Source organism: Mirounga leonina, unplaced genomic scaffold (genome assembly GCF_011800145.1).
Source record: "Mirounga leonina isolate KUSES-001 unplaced genomic scaffold, KU_Mleo_1.0 Mir_153, whole genome shotgun sequence".
Taxonomy (NCBI): Eukaryota; Metazoa; Chordata; class Mammalia; order Carnivora; family Phocidae; genus Mirounga; species Mirounga leonina.
This window is the reverse complement of record NW_023270387.1, coordinates 5621854-5641326: the sequence shown is the minus strand read 5'-3', so window position 1 is coordinate 5641326 and position 19473 is coordinate 5621854. Positions and strand designations below refer to the sequence as shown.

At 39.5% G+C, this 19473-nt stretch overlaps 2 protein-coding genes across 4 annotated transcripts in view; one reads left to right on the top strand and one right to left on the bottom strand.

Moving 5' to 3' along the window:
• The window catches only part of CUNH11orf65 (chromosome unknown C11orf65 homolog), a 93813-nt gene extending 80407 nt beyond the window's left edge, over window positions 1–13406 (top strand). The window contains exon 6 of the mRNA XM_035008862.1: window positions 13362–13406. Within this exon, the coding sequence (XP_034864753.1) occupies window positions 13362–13377 (16 nt within the window). The 3' untranslated portion in view covers window positions 13378–13406. The remainder of the gene's footprint in view (window positions 1–13361) is intronic.
• The window catches only part of ATM (ATM serine/threonine kinase), a 123092-nt gene continuing 115537 nt past the window's right edge, over window positions 11919–19473 (bottom strand). For all 3 annotated transcript variants that reach the window (XM_035008856.1, XM_035008855.1, XM_035008857.1), the window contains 4 exons: window positions 18476–18590; window positions 17522–17585; window positions 12700–12836; window positions 11919–12589 (listed from right to left, as the gene is read on the bottom strand). In XM_035008856.1, the coding sequence (XP_034864747.1) occupies window positions 12406–12589; window positions 12700–12836; window positions 17522–17585; window positions 18476–18590 (500 nt within the window). In that variant the 3' untranslated portion in view covers window positions 11919–12405. The remainder of the gene's footprint in view (window positions 12590–12699; window positions 12837–17521; window positions 17586–18475; window positions 18591–19473) is intronic.

The window sequence follows — 19473 nt, the reverse complement described above, 5'->3', positions numbered from 1 at the left end:
TTAATGTATTGTTGGATTCAGTTTGCTAATATTCTGTTGAGGATTTTTGCATCCATGTTCATCAGAGATACTGGCCTATAGTTCTCTTTTTTGTAGTGTCTTTGTCTGGTTTTGGTATCAGGGTAATGCTGGCCTCCTAGAATGAATTTGGAAGTTTTCCTCTCTCTTCCTTTTTCTGGAGTAGTTTGAGAAGAATAGGTACTAACTCTTCTTTAAATGTTTGGTAGAATTCACCTATAAAGTCATTTTGATCCAGGACTCCTGTTGGTTGGGAGTTTGTTGATTACTGATTCAGTTTCATTACTGGTAATTGATTTGTTCAGATTTTCTATTTCTTCCTGATTTGAATAAAAGGTTGTGTGTTTCTAAGAATTTAATCATTTCTTCTAGGTTGTCCAGTTTGTTGGCATATAATTTTCCATGATATTCTCTTGATGTGGTGTCAGTTATTATTTCTCCTCCTTCCTTTCTCATTTTATTTGAGTTCTCACTGAGGTTTGTTAATTTTATCTTTTCACAGAGCCAGCTCTTAGTTTCATTGATCCTTTCTATTGTTCTTTTATTTATTTTTTAAAGATTTACTTATTTTTGTTTTCCTTCTACTAGCTTTGGGCTTAGTTTGTTCTTTTTTTTTAGTTCCTTTAGGTGTAAGGTTAGGTTGTTTGATATTTTTCTTGTTTCTTGAGTTATGCCTGTATCATTATAAACTTCCCTCTTAGAACTGTTTTTGCTCTGTCTCAAAGGTTTTGGACCATTGTGTTTTCATTTTAATTTGTGTCCATATATTTTTTTATTTCCTCCTGATTTCTTTGTTAACCCATTGGTTGTTTAATAGCATGTTGTTTAGCCTCCATGTCCAATTTTTTTCTTGTAATTGATTGCTAGTTTCATTCTATTGTGGTCAGAAAAGATGCTTGATATGATTTCATATTCTTAAATTTATTGAGACTTGTTTTGTGGCCTAACATGTGATCTATCTTAGAGAATGTTCCAAGAGCACTTGAAAAGAATGTGTATCATGTTGTGTTTGGATGGAATGTTCTGTACACATCTGTTAGGTCCATCCAGTCTAATGTGTTACTTAAAGCCACTGTTTGTCGATTTTCTGTCTGGATGATCTATTCCTTGATTTAGTGGGGTGTTTAAGTATCCCTAGTATTACTGTCTGTTTCTCTCTTTTTGTCTATTATTATTTGCTTCATCTATTTAGGTGCTTCTGTGTTGGGTACGTAGATATTTACAGTTGTTACATAATTGTGTTGGATTGATCCCTTCATCATTATGTAATGCCCTTCTTTGTCTCTTGTTATAGTCTTTGTTTTAAAATTTATCTTCTCTGGTGTAAAGTATTGCTACCCCAGTTTTTGTTCCACTTCTATTTGCATGTAATATCTTTTTCCATGCGTTTACTTTCAATCTATATGTGTCTTTAGGTTTGAAGTGATGTCTTATAGGCAGCATATAGATAGGTCTTATTTTGGGGCAGGGGTGGGGACCGCCTTGTTTTTTATCCATTCTGTCACTCTCTGTCTTTTGATTGGAGCATTTAGCCCATTTACATTTAAAGTAATTATTTTTTTCAAGATTTTATTTATTGAGAGAGAGAGGGAGAGGGAGTGCAAGCAGGGGGAGGGGCAGAGGGAGAAGCAGACTCCCTGCTGGGCAGGGAGCCCAATGCAAGGCTTGCTCCCAGGACCCTGGGGTCATGACCTGAGCTGAAGGCAGACGCTTAACCAACTGAGCCACCCAGGCGCCCCTACATTTAAAGAAATTATTGATAAATATATACTTAGTGCCATTTTGTTGATTATTTTATGGTTATTTTTATAGTTCTCTGTTTCTTGTTCTTTTGCTCTCTCCCCTTGTGGTTTGATGGTTCTTTGGTGTATGCTTTGATAACTTTATTTTTTGTGTATCTATTATAGTTTTTTGACTTGTGGTTACCATTGGCTTTGTATAACATCTTATTGCATAGCAGTCTATATTAACTTGATGGTCACTTAGATTCGAACCCACTGTTAAAGCACTAAATTTTTATTCCTTCCTCCATGTTTTATGTCTATGATGTCATAGTTTACATGTTTTTATTTTCTGTATCCCTTAACTAATTTTTGTAGCTATAAATGATTTTACTATTTTTGTGTTTCAGCCTCCCTACTGGCTTTATGAGTAATTAATCTACTATCATTACTGTATATTTGCTTTTGACCCAGAACATTTTTCCTTTTCATTTCATTTTTCCTTTCATAATTTTCTTTGCTTTTCTCTTATAGAATTCCCATTAACATTTCTTATAACGGTGGTTAGTGTGATGAACTTATTTTTACTTTTGGTTTTTTTGGGGGAAACTCTTCATCTCTCCTTCAGTTCTGAATGATAACCTTGCTGGATAGGGTATTCCTGGTTGTAGGTTTTTTTCCTTTCAGCACTTCAAATATATCATGTCACTTTCTTCTGGCCTGCATAGTTTCGGCTGAATAGTCAGCAGTAAGCCTTTTTGGGTTTCTCTTGTATACAACTGTTCTCTTTTTTTCTTGCTGCTTTTAAGATTCTCTCCTTATCATTACTTTTTGCCATTTTAATTATTATGTGTCTTGGTGTGGACCTCCTTGGGTTCATTATTTTAGGGGCTGTCTGTGCCTCCTGGACCTGGATGTCTGTTTCCTTCCCCAGATTAGGAAAGTTTTCAGCTATTATTTCTTCAAATAACTTTTTGCCGCCTTCTCTCATTTCTCCTTCTGGGGTCCCTATAATGTGAATGTTATGCCTGATGATGTCCAGAATTCCCCTAACCTATTCTTGTTTTTTATTATTCTTTTTTCTTTTGCTCTTCAGCTTTGTTTCTTTCCTTTACCTTGTCTTCCAGATTGCTGATCTGTTCTTCTACATCCTCTAAACTACTATTGATTCCCTCTAGTGTATCTTTCATTTCAGTTAAAGAATTCTTCAGCTCTGACTGGTTCTTTTTTATATTTACTGTCTCTTGGTTGAAGTTCTGAGTTCATTCACTCTTTTCTCAAGTCAGCGAATATCTGTATGACCAGTACTTTGAATTCTTTATCAGGTATATTGCTTATCTCTGTTTCATTTAGCTGCTTTACTGTGACTGTGTCTTGTTTTTTCATTTGGGACATATTCCTCTCTCTCCTCATTTTGTCTGACTCTTTGTTTTTGTTTCTATGTCAAGAAGTCCCCTGGTCTTGGAAGTAGTGGCCTTGTGTAAAAGAGGTCTTGTGGGCCCTATAGTACAATCCCCTATAGTCACCAGAATTAGGTGCTTCAGGGGTGTCCCCTGTGTGGGCTGCATGCACCTTCCCATTATGGCTGAAGCACAATTGCCTCTAGCCCAGCCTGCTGCAATGACCCACTTTGCCTGCTGTGGGTACACTGGCAGCATTTGCTCCCAGTGCTGTTGGGAGGCCTATCTGTGACCACCACAGGCTCACTGCTGTGTGGAGCCAGCAGTCAGCCCAGATGTCTGCAGTTAGCCTCTCTGCCACAGCTGTAGGTGCACTGGAGGTCAGGGCTTGCTCCCTGAACAGCCAGCTAAGGAGCCTGGCTGCAGTAACTGGGAACACACTGGTATGTGTGGTTATCTCCTTTACTTTCCAGGGCAGGAGTCACTTTGGAGTGGTGTGCTCCTGGCCAGGGCTGCCTACAGGATGTGGTGGAGCCAAAGCTGCTTTGGGTAGACAGGTAGGGTGGGGTGCATCTGTAGGGGGGAGCACAGAAGCAGGGCATACTTTGTAAGCCAGGTAGATAGAGAGTGTTAGCATTGGCTCCTGCAAGCTTCTGGCTGTCTAGGCTGGGGGAGGAGAGAAAAATGACACCTGCAAGCACTTTTGTTCCTGGAGAAATTTACAGAACCCTGCCCCTTCAGCACATGTTCTCCTTCATGTATGCCCCAGGCAGTTTTCAAACTGCTTCTTCTGTGCTGTGTCTTGGGCAGTTATTTAGAATGCTGGCTCTTTAAGAGTAAGGACTGTGTCCTATTGCCTTCACACTGTCCCACAGTGGAGCCTGCTGGTATTTAAAGCTTCTGAAGTTAAGATCCACTGATTTTTAAACTTATCAGAGTTAAGCCCCACAGGTTTTCAAGCCTAGGGACTCACCATTCTCATTCAGGTTCCCATTGCCAGGGGTGCCCAGTGTTGGGTCTCATCCTCTCGCTTCTCCTTGCTTGTGATGTCTCTCCTGTTTTTGGTTAGTTGCTTGGGGGTGGGGGTGTGGAGTTGGAGGGCGGTTCCCAACCTTGTCTCCACCACTCCTCCCTTTTTCGGTGTGGCCTTCTGTCCAGGATTAGCTGTGGTAAACCCGTTCTGCCAGTCCTCAGGTCATTTTCAGAATTAGTTGCGATATGTGTAGTTGTTACCTTGGTGTGTCTATGGGATGAAGTGAGTCCAGATCCTCCTACTCTGCCACCTTTCCTCCTGTTGAACTCAAGAATCTGTTTTTTAAAGTGGCTGTACCAATTTGTATTTCCACAAGCAATGAACAAGTTTGAGTTGTTCCACTTACATTTTGTCACTTGGTGTTGTCAGATGTTTTTTTTTGTTTTTGTTTTGTTTTGTTTTTAAAGGTTTTATTTATTTATTTGAGAGAGCGAGAATGAGAGAGAGAGAGAGAGAGTACATGAGAGGGGCAAGGGTTAGAGGGAGAAGCAGGCTCCCTGCTGAGCAGGGAGCCCGATGCGGGACTTGATCCAGGGACTCCAGGATCATGACCTGAGCTGAAGGCAGCCGCTTAACCAACTGAGCCACCCAGGTGCCCGTCAGATGTTTTAATTTAAGTATTCTAATGGATGTATACTGAATGGCATCTCATTGTGATTTTAGTTTGCATTTCCTAAATGACTTAGGATATGAGGTTCTTTAATGTGCTTATTTCCCATTTGGATGTCTTTTTTGGTGAGGTATATTTTAAAATCTTTTGCCAATTTCAAGTTAGTTTATTTCCTTATTGTGTTAAAAGGTTTTAAAAAATATGTTCTAAAAACAAATCCTTTATCTGATACTGATTTGGCAGGTGTGGCTGGTGTTTTCATTTTCTTAATGTCTTTTAAGGAGAAAAAAAGTTTTCATTTTAATAAAGTCCAGATTCCCTTTTTTTTTTTTATGGCCAATGCTTTAGTGTCTTCTCTATGAAATCTTTTCTTAAACCAAGGTGACAAAGGAGTTCTTATACAAATTTTATAATTGTACCTCTCACATTCAGATATATCTAGTTCAAGTTAGTTATTGTATATAGTGGGAGAGAAGATTTGAGATTTGTTTGGGGGGGGGGCGAGAGAGGGTTTGCATATGGATATGCACTTTTTAATTTTTTTTTCCAAATACTATTACCTTGGAGCCTTTGCTGAAAATCAGTTAGTCTCATATGAGGGTCTGTTCCTGGATTCCTTATCCTCCTCCATTAATCTGTGTCTAATTTTTATGGCATTACCACCTTATATTTGTTTCTATGGCTTTAAGTCTTTCAACCTTGTTTTATCCTTTTCAAAATTGTTTTGGCTTATTCTAGTTCCTTTGCATTTCTACATAGATTTGAAGTTCCAAAAGGGGTGGGGGGAAAGCTTGTATTTTGATTGGATTGCATTGATTCATTGCATGTATCAATTTGGGGAGAATTGCTATCTTATTAACAATATTGAATCTCCCAATCCATGAACATAGTACATGTCTCTGTATATATTTAGGCCTTTGCTTTCTCATTAGTGTTTTGTAAATTTCAGCATACAGGCACTTCACATATTTTATTAAAATTATGCCCAGCTATTTCATGTTTTTGATGATATTTTTAAATTTTAATTATTGTTTTTTAATTTCAAATTAGGCATTGCTGGTAATAAAGGAAAATTTTACAGATATTTTATTTCCTGATATAATTGGCTTTCATTTAGTGACTGATGAATTGGGAAGCATCCAGTCTAGAAAATAGAAAAGAGCTTTTTACAAAGGAAGAAGTTTCATAGACCAAGGTGAACAGGAACAAGGAAGTTATATTGGGCATTTAACTGGTTAAAAGAGTATTACTTTTCATATATGGAGAAAAGGGAAGACTGGGAGACTGGTTAAGTAACTTATGCTGAGCAGGCAAGTGCTAATTGTTTGGTCTGGGCATTCCTTTTCTGGGAGAGCTGAGCATAGAAACTGAGCTGTTTTAGTTTGCTGATGTGGGATGTAGAATAAGTGATTCCATCTTTGGCCTAGTCTGGACACTCTGACACTGGTACACAAAAATATTGTTGATGTTTTGTATATTGACCTTTATCATGTGATCTACTTCTAGACCTAACATATAGAATCTTGAGAATTTTTCGATGTAGATGATCATGTCATCTGCAAATGGAAGATAACTGTACTTCCTATCAAACTGTCTTTTCTTTCTTTCTCTTTGCTCTATTGGTGGGTACAAACTCCAGTACATTGTTGAACAGAACTGGTAAGAGTGACATCCTTGCCTTGTTCCTCATCTTAGGGAGAAAACATTTAGTCTTTCACCATTAAGTATGATGTAAACTGTGAGTTTTTCATGGATGTCCTTCATCAAGTTGAAAATGTTCCTTTTATTCCTAGTTTGATGAATTTTTATCCTAAGTGTTGAATTTTGTCATTTGCCTTTTCTGCATCTATTGACATGATCATATAGTTTTTGTTAGTTTATTCACATTGATTTTCACATATTAAACCACCCTGGTATTTCTCAATAATGTCATTTGGTCACAATGTACTTTTTTTTATATTGATGAAATTGATTTACATTGCATCATGGTACTGGTCTTCAGTTTTCTTGTAACTCATAATTTTTGATATAAGGATAATGCAGGCCTCATAAAATGGGCTCTTACTAAAATATCAGGAAATATTTGAGTAGCACTGGTGTTCTTTGAGTAGAAGGCCTTGATTCAACAGGATTGTTTTCATTGTGTTTAATTCTTCTCATGCCATGAATATGTTTGGGAGCCCTATGAAATCCACTTTCCATGTTGGGTTTACACTACAATGGCTTTAAACAAATTTGTAACCAGTTGACTGATTACCCATTTTTCTCTTAAAATATTTCCAACTCTCATTATCATGCAAACCGAAAAAAAAAGTTTAGAAAATACTAAGTTTAGGGGTGGCTAGGTGGCCCAGTTAAACATCCGACTCTTGATTTCAGCTCAGTTCATGATATCAGGGTTGAGAGATTGAGCCCCACATCAGGCTCCACATTCAGCATGGAGTCTGCTTAAGATTCTCTCTCCTTCTCCATCCGCCCCTCCCTCTGCTCATGCTTGCTCACTCTGTCTAAAATAAATAATCTTTTTGAAAATACTAAGTTTAGCAATATTTACAAAGACATAAGTCTACAGTGAATATTCAAACACTGTATATACCATCAGGGAACACTTTGAGGTAGTTTTCAAATAAACTAACATTAAAATTTACTAGCAAAGCTAACAACACTACTCAGAATCTGGTTTCAAAATTATCAGTTGGAGGACATATTTTGCTTCTAAAACTTTTCTTTCTCAGCTATATGGTTAGTGTTAGGGTATGTGCCTGGTATTTTGCAGTTTAGAGACCTCTCCTAAGGGTTAGGGTTAGTGTTAGGGTTAGGGGTGAGGGCTTAGGGTGTGTACCTGGCGTCCTGCAGTTCAGAGACCTCTCCAGAGAATAAAACCCCAGACTTGTGCTGGGGTGAGAATAGACATAATAGCCATCCACTGAGCTAAGGCAAGGAGGGGATTTGGGGATCTAAATACTCTTCAAATACATATTCAATTGGTCCTTCTGTTTTTAACTCTACTTTCCCAACCATTTTCAGAAATACTACCAATACTTAAAATGTCTGGGGTCTTCTCCAGGACAACTAGGCTGCTTCTCAGCTTTTCTTATTGTGTGTTCAGGAAGCCACTTTCTTCAGATCTAGGGTTAGGGTTAGAGTGTGTGCCTGGTATTTTGCAGTTGAGACTTCTCCAGAGGGTTAGGGTTAGGGTTAAATTTAAGGATTAGAGTTAGGTGTTAGGGTATGTGCCTGGTAATTTGTAGTAGAGTCCTCTCTAGATAAAGAAGCCCTGACTTCTGCTGGCGTTAGGGTTAGGGCTAGGGGTCAGGGGTGGGAGTTAGGGTTTGTGCCTGTATTCCTGCATTGAACTTGTTAGTTCTTGCAATAGCACTCATAGGATTTATATAAAGTATACAGTACTTTTATTACTTTCAAGAATGACTCAGCCATACCCCATTAGGGTGGCTACTATAAAAACAAAACACCCCAGAAAATAACAGGCACTGAGGATGTGGATAATTTGGAATTCTTGTGCACTGGTGGTAAGAACATAAAATGGTGTAGCTGCTATGGGAAATAGTATGGTGTTCCTCCAAAAATAAGAAATATAATTACCAGATGATCCAGCAGTCTGGTAATACACTTATATACTTTATATACTTTTGGCATATTAAGAGATGTTTGTACAGCCATATTCATGGCATTATTCGTTACAGCCAAAAGGGGGAAGCAACCCAAGTGTCCACTGATGGATAAATGGATACACAAAATGGTGGTATATATTCTGACATACATGAATGAACCTTAAGGTCATTGTGTTCACGAAATAAGCCAGCCACAAAAACATAAATATTATATGATTTTACTTATAGGAGGTAGCTAGGGACAGAAAATAGAATGGTGGTTGCCAAGAGCCCTGGAGGGGAGAATGGGGAGTTTTGGAATGGTTATACAATTTCAGTTGTGCCGGGTGAAGAGCGCTGGAGACAAGCTGCACGTACACTTAGCACTACTGAACTGTACACTTAAAAATAGTGAGGATGGTCAAGTTATGCATATTTTACCACGGTTAAAAAATAGTGACCCACACGTTATTTGTAGACCAGCAGTGAACACACACTTACAACATGGCAAGAGCCAAGTAAAATAATGACCATTTCTCTCCTACGTGTTTCTGTCCCGATTTGGAAATACTGACCTTCAATACTGTGTGTCAGTGTTTCACACTCTCACCATGCCAGTGACAACAAAAACTGTCTTTAGACATTATGAAATGTCTCCTGTGAGGGTGGGGAGTCAGGAAGCAAAATCACCCCTGGTTGAGAAGCACTGCTTTAGAATCATAGACTGTGCCTAAGTGTACAAAGTACACATTTTTACATATTGCTGGACATTAGAAACATTACGCATGCTGTACTTTATGGGCAAGTTAAAGAATTTTTTTAGGGAATAATTTTCAGTATATAAGTATGTAAGATTTTCACCCTCCTCATTTAGATTCAAACTTTGTAAAGATCTGACTCTGTGGTATTTATGCAAAATTCATTTTTTCAGAAACAAGAGCCCGAAAATCTGAAGGACTGAATTTATTTATTTAAAAAATGATAAATATTATGGAATGCTAACTTCACATTTAGGATAGTAGGACCTTTGTATTTGTCATATTCCAGGATATTATCTTTTAGACTTTAGAAATGTCAACTAGATCACTCTCTGGGCCCAAACAAGGACCATTTATTTGCCTTTTTGTGATGGGGTAATTAAGAGAGACAAGCAGACTGACTGTTTAGACTGAGATACAGCCCACCAGGCTGGTTCTGTGTAGCAGGCTTCCCAGTGGACACTGGACTGGAAGTGGTGGGTCTGGGTCTGCCCCAGACCACAGGCTCTAAGGGTCGACTGTTCCTGCCTCACTCACCGCTGTCTCCCTCGGAACTAGCCTGGGCCAGGCACACAGAACACTCACGCATCTGAATAAAATAAATGAGTCTTAGCATATATTTTCTTTTACAATTGTTTATTCAAAAACAGGGAACAGTGTAGTAAAGAAATGCATTCAGTGGTACTAAAATAAATCTACAGAAAATACATAATTTCATTAAAGTGCAAACAAAATACTTGAAATGGCACATATTTCTATATTTCAAGTCAGTATACTTTCTACTTTTTTTAAGAATTTTTAAAGAATTGCCTACAGCAAATAAGAAATCCAGAGTTTTTCCTCTTTGCTTTGATTTCCTTTATACCATATTTAAATTTTTAGCATTTCTAAGTGCATATATTTTAAATGTATACTAGGAAGGAGACACCTTGAGGTGGTATGACCAGTGATGATCCTCCCTTAATCCAGACAACACTGTTCTGCCTACGATTTATTAGCCTTTCTAGTAGATGCTTTACTTGGTTTGCACTGAACTGACTAGTGAAGCCTAGATTCTTTGTCCATCTTCAATTTACTATATTCTGGTCTTGGACAAGTTACTTATTTCTCCAAACTTCACTTCCTCCAGCTGTAAACTGGAATAACATCACTAATCTACCACGATATGCTGCAGAGAATGTATATCAGGCACTCAGCATACAACAAATTGTATAATTAATATTTTAAAAACCTATTTATTTCTAGACTGTGTTCCTGTCAAAATCTTTAATTCCATCACCTGTGAATTAGCTATTCCTCCTAGATTTGTTATCTGCAAATTTGGCAAACTTCAAAACCATTATTAAGAATATTTGAAACAGGACAGGAAACTTAGGGCATACCTCCAGGCTGACGAGTAGATTAATGATGTTATATAACTGCATACATCAACTAGCAGGACAAATTCATATACCTGCACTGTCATCTGGCTAATTTCTTATTCCATCCACAAAGATTTTAAGGCTTTCTTATTACAATCCCTTGATTCACTACAGTAATAAAACTTCCTGTACATACTAAGTCTTCATTTAGGCAGATATACCAAGGTAAGTTTGTGATTTGAAATGTAAAATAGTAGTTTTAAGAAGAGTTCTCCAGAAATCTTATCTGGAATGAATTATTCTTAACCCAGGTCACTCACAATTCCCACGGAGAAAGCCTTGCTGAAGCTCACCCTCCAAAATTACAAAATACACGGATAAACATTCCACCAAATACAAGATTCAACAGATACAAACAATAGGAATTTGATGTAATGTAGAGCTACAAGAGAGAAAAATAATTTTTTTAAAAGATTTTATTTCTTAAGAGAGAAACCACAAGCAGGGGTAGAGGTAGAGGGAGAAGCAGGCTCCCTGCTGAGCAGGGAGCCCGATGCAGGACTCAGTCCCAGGACCCTGGGATCACGACCTGAGCCAAAGGCAGACACTTAGCCAACTGAGCCACCCAGGCGCCCCGAAATGAAAAATAAATTTTGAAAAAAGAAACATGGTAAACAGTCTAAAAAGGAGATTATATATAGCTGACAAGAGAATTCATAAACTAGAAGAGATATAAAGTCATCAGAGAGAGATAAAGCACAGAAGGGTTTAAAAGATACAGAATAGAATGAGAAGGCCCAATATACATTTTTAAAAATAGAAACCATCCTAACTGTGTCTTAGAAATTTGTTCTCCATAAAGTAACTTCATTATTCAGTAACACTGGGTGATCTTCCTACTGAAAATCCAGACATCTTTCTTTCTTTCTTTTTTTTTTTTTTTAAAAGATTTTATTTATTTATTTGACAGAGACAGTGAGAGCAGGAACACAAGCAGGGGGAGTGGGAGAGGGAGAAGCAGGCTTCCCGCGGAGCAGGGAGCCCGATGCAGGGCTCGATCCCAGGACCCTGGGACCATGACCCGAGCCGAAGGCAGACGCTTAACGACTGACCCACCTGGGTGCCCCTTACTTATTTGAGAGAGAGAGAGAGACAGCGAGAGAGGGAACACAAGCAGGGGGAGTGGGAGAGGGAGAAGCAGGCTTCCCACCAAGCAGGGAGCCCAATGCGGGGCTCGATCCCAGGACCCTGGGATCATGACCTGAGCCGAAGGCAGTCGCCCAACCAACTGAGCCACCCAGGCGCCCCAGACATATTTCTTAAGTACTAACTTGCTTTCAATATTGCTTATTTTTAATGTGGCTTTACCACGATATATAGATGGTTACAATTTTAAAGTTTTTTTCTTCCTTTTATAAATTAGTATCAAATAACTTATCATTCATATCTAATATCTGGGAAATAAGTTTTAATTAAAAGCAGTTTCTTTCTTCTAATTCATACTCAATCCAGCAGTTTCTTTCTTCTAATTCATACTCAAGCAAACACTGTCAGTGATGCTCTCTGCTCTCCAGCTGCTTCCACTTTCAGCTAAAGCATCTGTCAGGGGTTTTACGGAGAATAATACATGTATTTGAAAAGAAAAAACAAATGTCTAGCCTACAAGTACAGCATGAATGACACTTATTTCTAACATTTGATAGAGGAGATTTTCCTTGAGACTGTCAAGGCCTCTTTAGGTGACTGAATCAAGTATTAAACACTTTTTTAAAAACAGTAAATAGTTCACTTAGTTAAATATTAATACCTATTCAAAATCTGTTGGATGGGTTAAAAATGAAGGCCACAGTATAATTTCTAAAGGTTGAGCTGAAGGGAAATTCATATGCTGGATCACACCCAAGCTTTCCATCCTGGGAAAAGTCGGCTGAGATTTTTGGGGTCCATGGCTTGCTGGATGAGCAGATTCACCTGCCCCCCCACGCTGAGCACTGTTCCTTCCTCCACTCCTTTCAGCTTCTCTTGTAGTCTCATCAAGACTCGTTCCGCTACTTTGTTGAAACTCTGGTCCGTGTCACTGAGGACAAACACACAGGTTGTAGTGTGGTGGGACAGTTCAAGGGCCTTGGGAACAGGAAAATCTGAGCAGTTGGACAGTAGGGCCCTTGTTCGTAACAGGCAGCTCACCTGAGATTGCGTTTGCATTCCGGGTCCTCTCCACCAGGAGTGGAGTGCAGCTCAGCGTCATCCTCCGGCCTCTGCTGTAAATACAGAGCTTTCAGAGGATTCATGGTCCAGTCAAACAGGGGGTCGTAGAGGAGAACCTAGGCAGAACATATGTGTTAGAACAATGTGCCTTCTGATGACGTATTTAGAGACAGAGGAACCAGTGTGATAAAAAATAAGAGGCCAGTCAAATGGTAGGTGACTGGGGGGACGGGGACGACCTATGGAGGCACTTCCTGTTTCCTTGTGGAGGAAACTGTGTCAGCATAGTGCTCTGGGCTTCCTAGCCCATTCTGAATCCGTTCTTCCTCCCTGGGTGGGGTGGTGACATCCCTTGACCTCTGTTTCTGACTCGGTGAAACTAATCTATTTCAAAAAGATAAGGACTAGTCCCTCCCTCCCTTTCTTTCTTCTCTCTCTCCTCTTCACCACTAGGATCCTGAGCAAAGGCATCCGCTCTGCGCCCCATCCCTCCCTCAGGTGGGATCGGCAGTGGGAGCAGGAAGCACCAGCAAGCCTGTGTGGGCCTCACGCCTTATACCATCTTATCCAAGCATTTTATCAGTAATAAAGCTAACATTCTGATTTCTGTTCCTAAGTCTTTTTCTTTTTCTCTCAATTAGTTCTAAATTCCACTAGAGAAAACAAAGAGTCTGCTTTATTGAAAGCTCCTCCAAACCCAGGGTCCTTTTTGTGGGTGAGCCTGGTCTGGATCTCTCTAAAGCCATGTCACTGCCCAACGTGAAGTCACACAGGAACCCTGGAACTTTTGGACAAACCGCATATATTCGAAGTCAGTGCCCCCACAGTTTTTAGTGACCCTGGGGGTTGCCCGGAGCAGATTTTGGTACTGCTGATGCAGGACACGTCCTGGAATGAAACATGGAATGCTTAAAGGCAGTTTACAGCCCAGCCTACAGAAGTACTGAGGAAACACAAAAAAGGGCAGCAGCAGAAAGTGTTACAACTCTGTCACGGTGGAATATTCTGTTAATCTAAAACGGATTTCTACACATTGATTTTGTGTCCTGCGACTTTACTGAATTCATTTATCAGGTCTACTAGCTTTTTGGTGGAATCTTTTGGGTTTTCTATTTTTGGTATCATGTCATCTGCAAACAGTGAAAATTTACTGCTTCCTTACCAAGTTGGATGCCTTTTATTTCTTTTTGTTGTCTGATTGCTGTGGCTAGGACTTCCAGTACTATGTTGAATAAAAGTGGTGAGAGTGGACATCCTTGTCTCGTTCCTGACCTTAGAGGGAAGGCTCTGTTTCTCCCTACGGAGGATGATGTTTGCTGTGGGTTTTTTCATATAAGGCCTTTATTATGTTCAGTTTGTTCCCTCTAAACCTACTTTGTTGAGGCATTTTATCATGAATGGATGTTGTACTTTGTCAGATGCTTTTTCTGCACCTATTGAAATTATAACATGGTTTTTATCCTTTCTCTTATCAATGTAATAATGTATCATGTTGTTTGATTTGCAAATAGCAAACCACTCTTGCATACCGGGAATAAATCCCACTTGGCCACATGGTGAATGACTTTTTTAATATAGTGTTGGAATCAGTGTGCTAGTATTCTGTTGAAGGTTTATGCATCCATGTATCTTCAGAGATATTGGCCTATAGTTTGTTCTCGATACTGGCTTCATACAATAAATCTGGAAGTTTTCCTTTCTTTTCTATTTTTTTGGAATAGTTCGAGAATAGGTATTAATTCTTCTTTACATGTTTGGTAGAATTCCCTTGTGAAGCCATCTGGTCCTGGAGTTTTGTTTGAATCAGTAATCAAAAACTCCCAACAATTTCTTGCTGGTAATCAGTCCAAATTTTTTTACATCTTCCTGCTTCAGTTTTGGTAGGTGCTTCTAGGAATTTCTGTATTTCTTCCAGGTTGTCTAATTTGTTGGCATAGTTTTTCATAATATTCTCTTGTAATTGTATTTCTGTAGCATTGGCTGTTATTTTTCCTCTTTCATTTGTGATTTTGAATCCCTTCTTTTTTTATGAGTCTGGCTAGAGATTTATCAATTTTGTTGATCTTTTTAAGGAACCAGCTCCTGGTTTCATTTATCTTTTCTATTTTTTTTTTTAGTTTCTATTTCATATATTTCTGCTCTAATTTTTATTATCTCTTTCCTTCTACTGGCATGATTTTTCTTTGTATTTTTTCTAGCTCTTTTAAGTGTAAGTTTAGGCTGTTTATTTGGGATTTTTCTTGCTTCTTGAGGTAGGCCTGTATTGATATAAACTTCCCTCTTAGAACTGCTTTTGCTGCATCACAAGATTTTGGACCATTGTGTTTTCATTTGTTTCCATGTACTTTCTGATTTCTTGGTTGACCCACTCATTGTTTAGTAGCATGTTATTTATCCTCCATGTATTTGTGGTCTTTCCAGATTTTTTCTTGTGGTTGACTTATAGTTTCTTAGCACTGTGGTCAGAAAAGATGCGTGGTATGACTTTGACCTTTTTTAATTTGTTGAGACTTGTTTTGTGGCCTAATATGTGATCTGTTCTGGAGAATGTTCCATGTGCACTTGAAAAGAATGTGGATTCTGCTATTTTAGGGTGAAATGTTCTGAATATATGTTAAGTCCATCTGGTCCAGTTGGTCATTCAAAGCCACTGTTTCCTTGTTGGATCTGTTTGAATGGCTGGTCCATCAATAGAAGAGGGGTGTTAAAGTGCCCTACTATTACTGTATTACTACTGATGAGTTCATGTTTGTTATTAACTACTTTATGTATTTGGCTACTCCAGTGTTGCATGCATAAATGTTTATAATTGTTATATCTTCTAGCTGGATTGTCCCCTTTATTATTATATCGTATACTTCTTTGTCTGTTTTTACAGTCTTTGTTTTAAAGTCTGTTTTGTCCAATGTAAGTATTGCTACTCCACCTTTCTTTTGACATCCATTAGAATGACAGATGGTTCTCCATCCCCTCACTTGCAATCTTCAGGTGTCTTTAGGTCTGGGATGAGTCTCTTGTAGGCAGCATATAGATGGGTCTTGTTTTTTTTATCCATTCTGTCATACTGTGTCTTTGATTGGAGCATTTAGTCCATTTACATTCAAAGTAATTATTGATAGACATGTATTTATTGCCATTTTGTTACTTGTTTTATGGTGGTTTTTGTAGTTTTTCTTTGATCCTCTTCTGTCTCTCTTTCATGGTTGTTAGTTTTCTTTAATGATATACTTGGATTATTCTTTGCATGTCTATTACTGGTTTTTGATTTGTGGTTACCATTAGGTTTGTCTATGACGTCTTCTGCATATCGCAGTCTATATGAAGTTGATCGTTACTTCAGCTTGAACCCACAGGGAAGTACATTTTATTAATCAAATAATGAAAAGGAATGGAGGTCTCTATTATTACAAAGAGTCTATAATGGTCGTCTTGGGTTTCAGTAGAAAAACAACACAAATTATTTCAAACCCTAAGCCTTCCGTTAGGTGTCATATTTGTAAATTTTGAAATCAAGGAAGAACCAGACTACTTCAAAAAACGACTTTAGTCTTACCATCAAAACAGCAGTGGCTGAATGAAAACAATAAAGGAATACAGACCGATTAAGCTACAGCAGGGTTTCTCAATCCAGGCACTACTAACAAACATTTTTGGGCTGAAAACTTCTTTGTTGTGGGGGCTGTCCTGTGCACTACAGGATGTTTACGGCCTCCACCCAGTAGATATCAATAGCTTTTAAAAAAAACAAATGTTCCGGGGCGCCTGGGTGGCTCAGTCGTTAAGCGTCTGCCTTCGGCTCAGGTCGTGATCCCAGGGTCCTGGGATCGAGCCCCGCATCGGGGCTCCCTGCTCGGCGGGAAGCCTGCTTCTCCCTCTCCCACTCCCCCTGCTTGTGTTCCCTCTCTCGCTGTCTCTCTCTCTCTCTCAAATAAGTAAGGGGCACCCAGGTGGGTCAGTCGTTAAGCGTCTGCCTTCGGCTCGGGTCATGGTCCCAGGGTCCTGGGATCGAGCCCCACATCGGGCTCCCTGCTCCGCGGGAAGCCTGCTTCTCCCTCTCCCACTCCCGCTGCTTGTGTTCCCTCTCTCGCTGTCAAATAAATAAAAATCTGTAAAAAAAACAAATGTTCCTGCCCCACCCCTGAAGTATGGTTTGAACACGGTCAGCATCAGTATTTTTTAAAAGCTGTACTGGTGATAGTCAAGTCCAGCCAGTTGAGCACCACCAGGTTAAAGGAATAAATGCTGACGGTTGTGGGTAAGGGAGTCCCCTGTGCTCTGTCTCCCACGTTTCCTTGTGGAGCAGACACAACTCATCTGTTGCCCACACACCCTTGACCAGGGTGGTGAAACACTGCTTTAGGTACATAATTCTCTCTGGGGTAGAGCTAATGTCATTAAGGCCTGGAAATCTGCATTATTTTCTCCTCTTTCCGCCTGATCAACATGAAGCAGTGATTACATGTTCTGAACCTGGGCAAAGGGATATAATTTACGATTTCTCTCAAAACCCCAATGCAAACCATTCTGAAAGCAAGTCATGCCACAGGAGAGAGCAAAGATGTCGAAGTGCTGATTTATGATTTAAACACTAGAGATGACTTAGGAAGCCGTAACATGCCCAGAAACCTGGGAGGACTGGAGGCGTTTCTAAACCACTGTTTACTGATGTGCGCACCCCCGTCCCTCCCGCTGCCCATCCCACCACATTAACATGAAGCACTGATCCTCAAATCAGTGACGTCCTAACAAGATACACAGTCTAACGGCAGAGAAATAAAGATTTCCTTATAATACACTTTACCTCCACAATGGTTAGCAGGGTTTCCTGAGAGCTTCTCATGACCTCCATGGTTTTCTCACAGCATCTACAAACATGTTACAAATATGGATCTTGTTACACACCGTGTCCAACATCTCATCGCTCTATATTCATGTATACTGTGCCGAGACTATTCTTATTAATAATTCCCAGATTAACATCTCAAAGAGCACAGTACTAGGGCAGACTGCATTTTTGGTAAATTGTTTTTGAAAAGAATATATCTAGGGGCGCCTGGGTGGCTCAGTCGTTAAGTGTCTGCCTTCGGCTCAGGTCATGATCCCAGGGTCCTGGGATCGAGCCCCGCATCGGGCTCCCTGCTCAGGGGAGAGCCTGCTTCTCCCTCTCCCCCTACTTGTATTCCCTCTCTCGCTGTGTCTTTCTCTGTCAAATAAATAAATCTTTAAAAAATAAAAAAAAAAGGAATATATCTATATGAATGTAAGCTAAGCCTTTGTAAGAATAAAACACAGTAGTACTATGAAACATTGCTTTCAGTCAGTGATTATTGTGTTAATTATTAGTTCACTCTGACTGGATTCTACTCTAGTAAAAGCTGAGCACATGGACCAATGCTGGGGAGCTACAGGGACCTGGGAAGTGCTTTCAGCCGGAACCAGTCCATCATACGCTCCTTCAGCAGAGCTTATCTGCCCAACACTGAGCGCCCGAAGGAGTTCTGAGCAGTAAACGGAGTTCCCGAGGACAGAGGCATTAACGGTAGAGGCAAGCTGCTTCCAGAAGGTGCTAGGAAGGACAGCTATGTATGTTATATAGGGTGAGGTCCCAGGTGGTCTGAAGGAAGGGGAAACTATTACAGTCTTTACTCCGGGGTTTTCAGCACTGGAACATGATTTAGCAGTGAATCCTAGAGTCTACAGAAATCAATAATCCAAATAATTTTGACATAAAAAACCATCTGCTGTAAACCCTTACCTTCTGAAGACACCTTCAACACCAGTAATGCCCATCCCATCCACAATATCTCTGGTGAGTCTGAAAGGAACCGTTTCAGGAGTAGGGAGGATCTTACCCTGTTCAAAAGCAACTCCTAAAGGAAACAGTACAGCAAGGTTAGGAGGTTCCACAGCAAACTGACTGTCCTCCCTTGGGGCGTGTGAGCTGTGCAAGGCCCCAGATCATCTGTCATCAATAAATACTGCATAGTAACACATAGTACCACTCACGGTGGTTTATTCTGTTTCTGCTCTGCCACGGTCTAGGAGATGCACCTCAAATTTAAAAAGCATAACAACTTCCAGACATAATTAGAGAAGTTCTAGATTAAAGGGTGATTTTTTAAAAGGAAATAGTGATGGGTAGGATTTAAAATGCAAAGTATGCATATAATCTTAATTTATATGTATTTAAGTATACACGCATACTAGTTATATACTAAAACTTCTTATTAAATGAAACTTTTTATTCTGAGATAACTATAGATTGATATGCATTCATAAGATACAATATGCAAAATACAAAATTCCCCATATACCTTTTATTCATTTTCCCCCAATCTTGCAAAACTACACAGTAGTTTCCCAGCCAGGACACTGATCCAATCAAGGTCCAGAATATTTCCATCACCACAAGAATCCTTCAAGCTGCCCCATTTACAGCCACCCACATCCCTCCCAGCCTACTGCCCTCCCACTCACTCTGTGCCTCCAGCAATCACTACTCTTTTGTAACTTCGTATAACTGAATTCATTCTGGGGAAAACCATGTAATATACGTGATCTTCTCTATTCTAATGAAACTCCATCTTAACTCAGCAACGACTTATATGGATTATAATACAGAACTGATAATTTCCTGAGACTACACCTTCTTAGAAATCTTAAAGCTCTGTTTCTACCCCCTTATTAAAGAGTCTTCAAACTCACTGAGATTTCTAGTCTGTCAGCCTTTCTTCCTTCCCTACTCCACTCAGG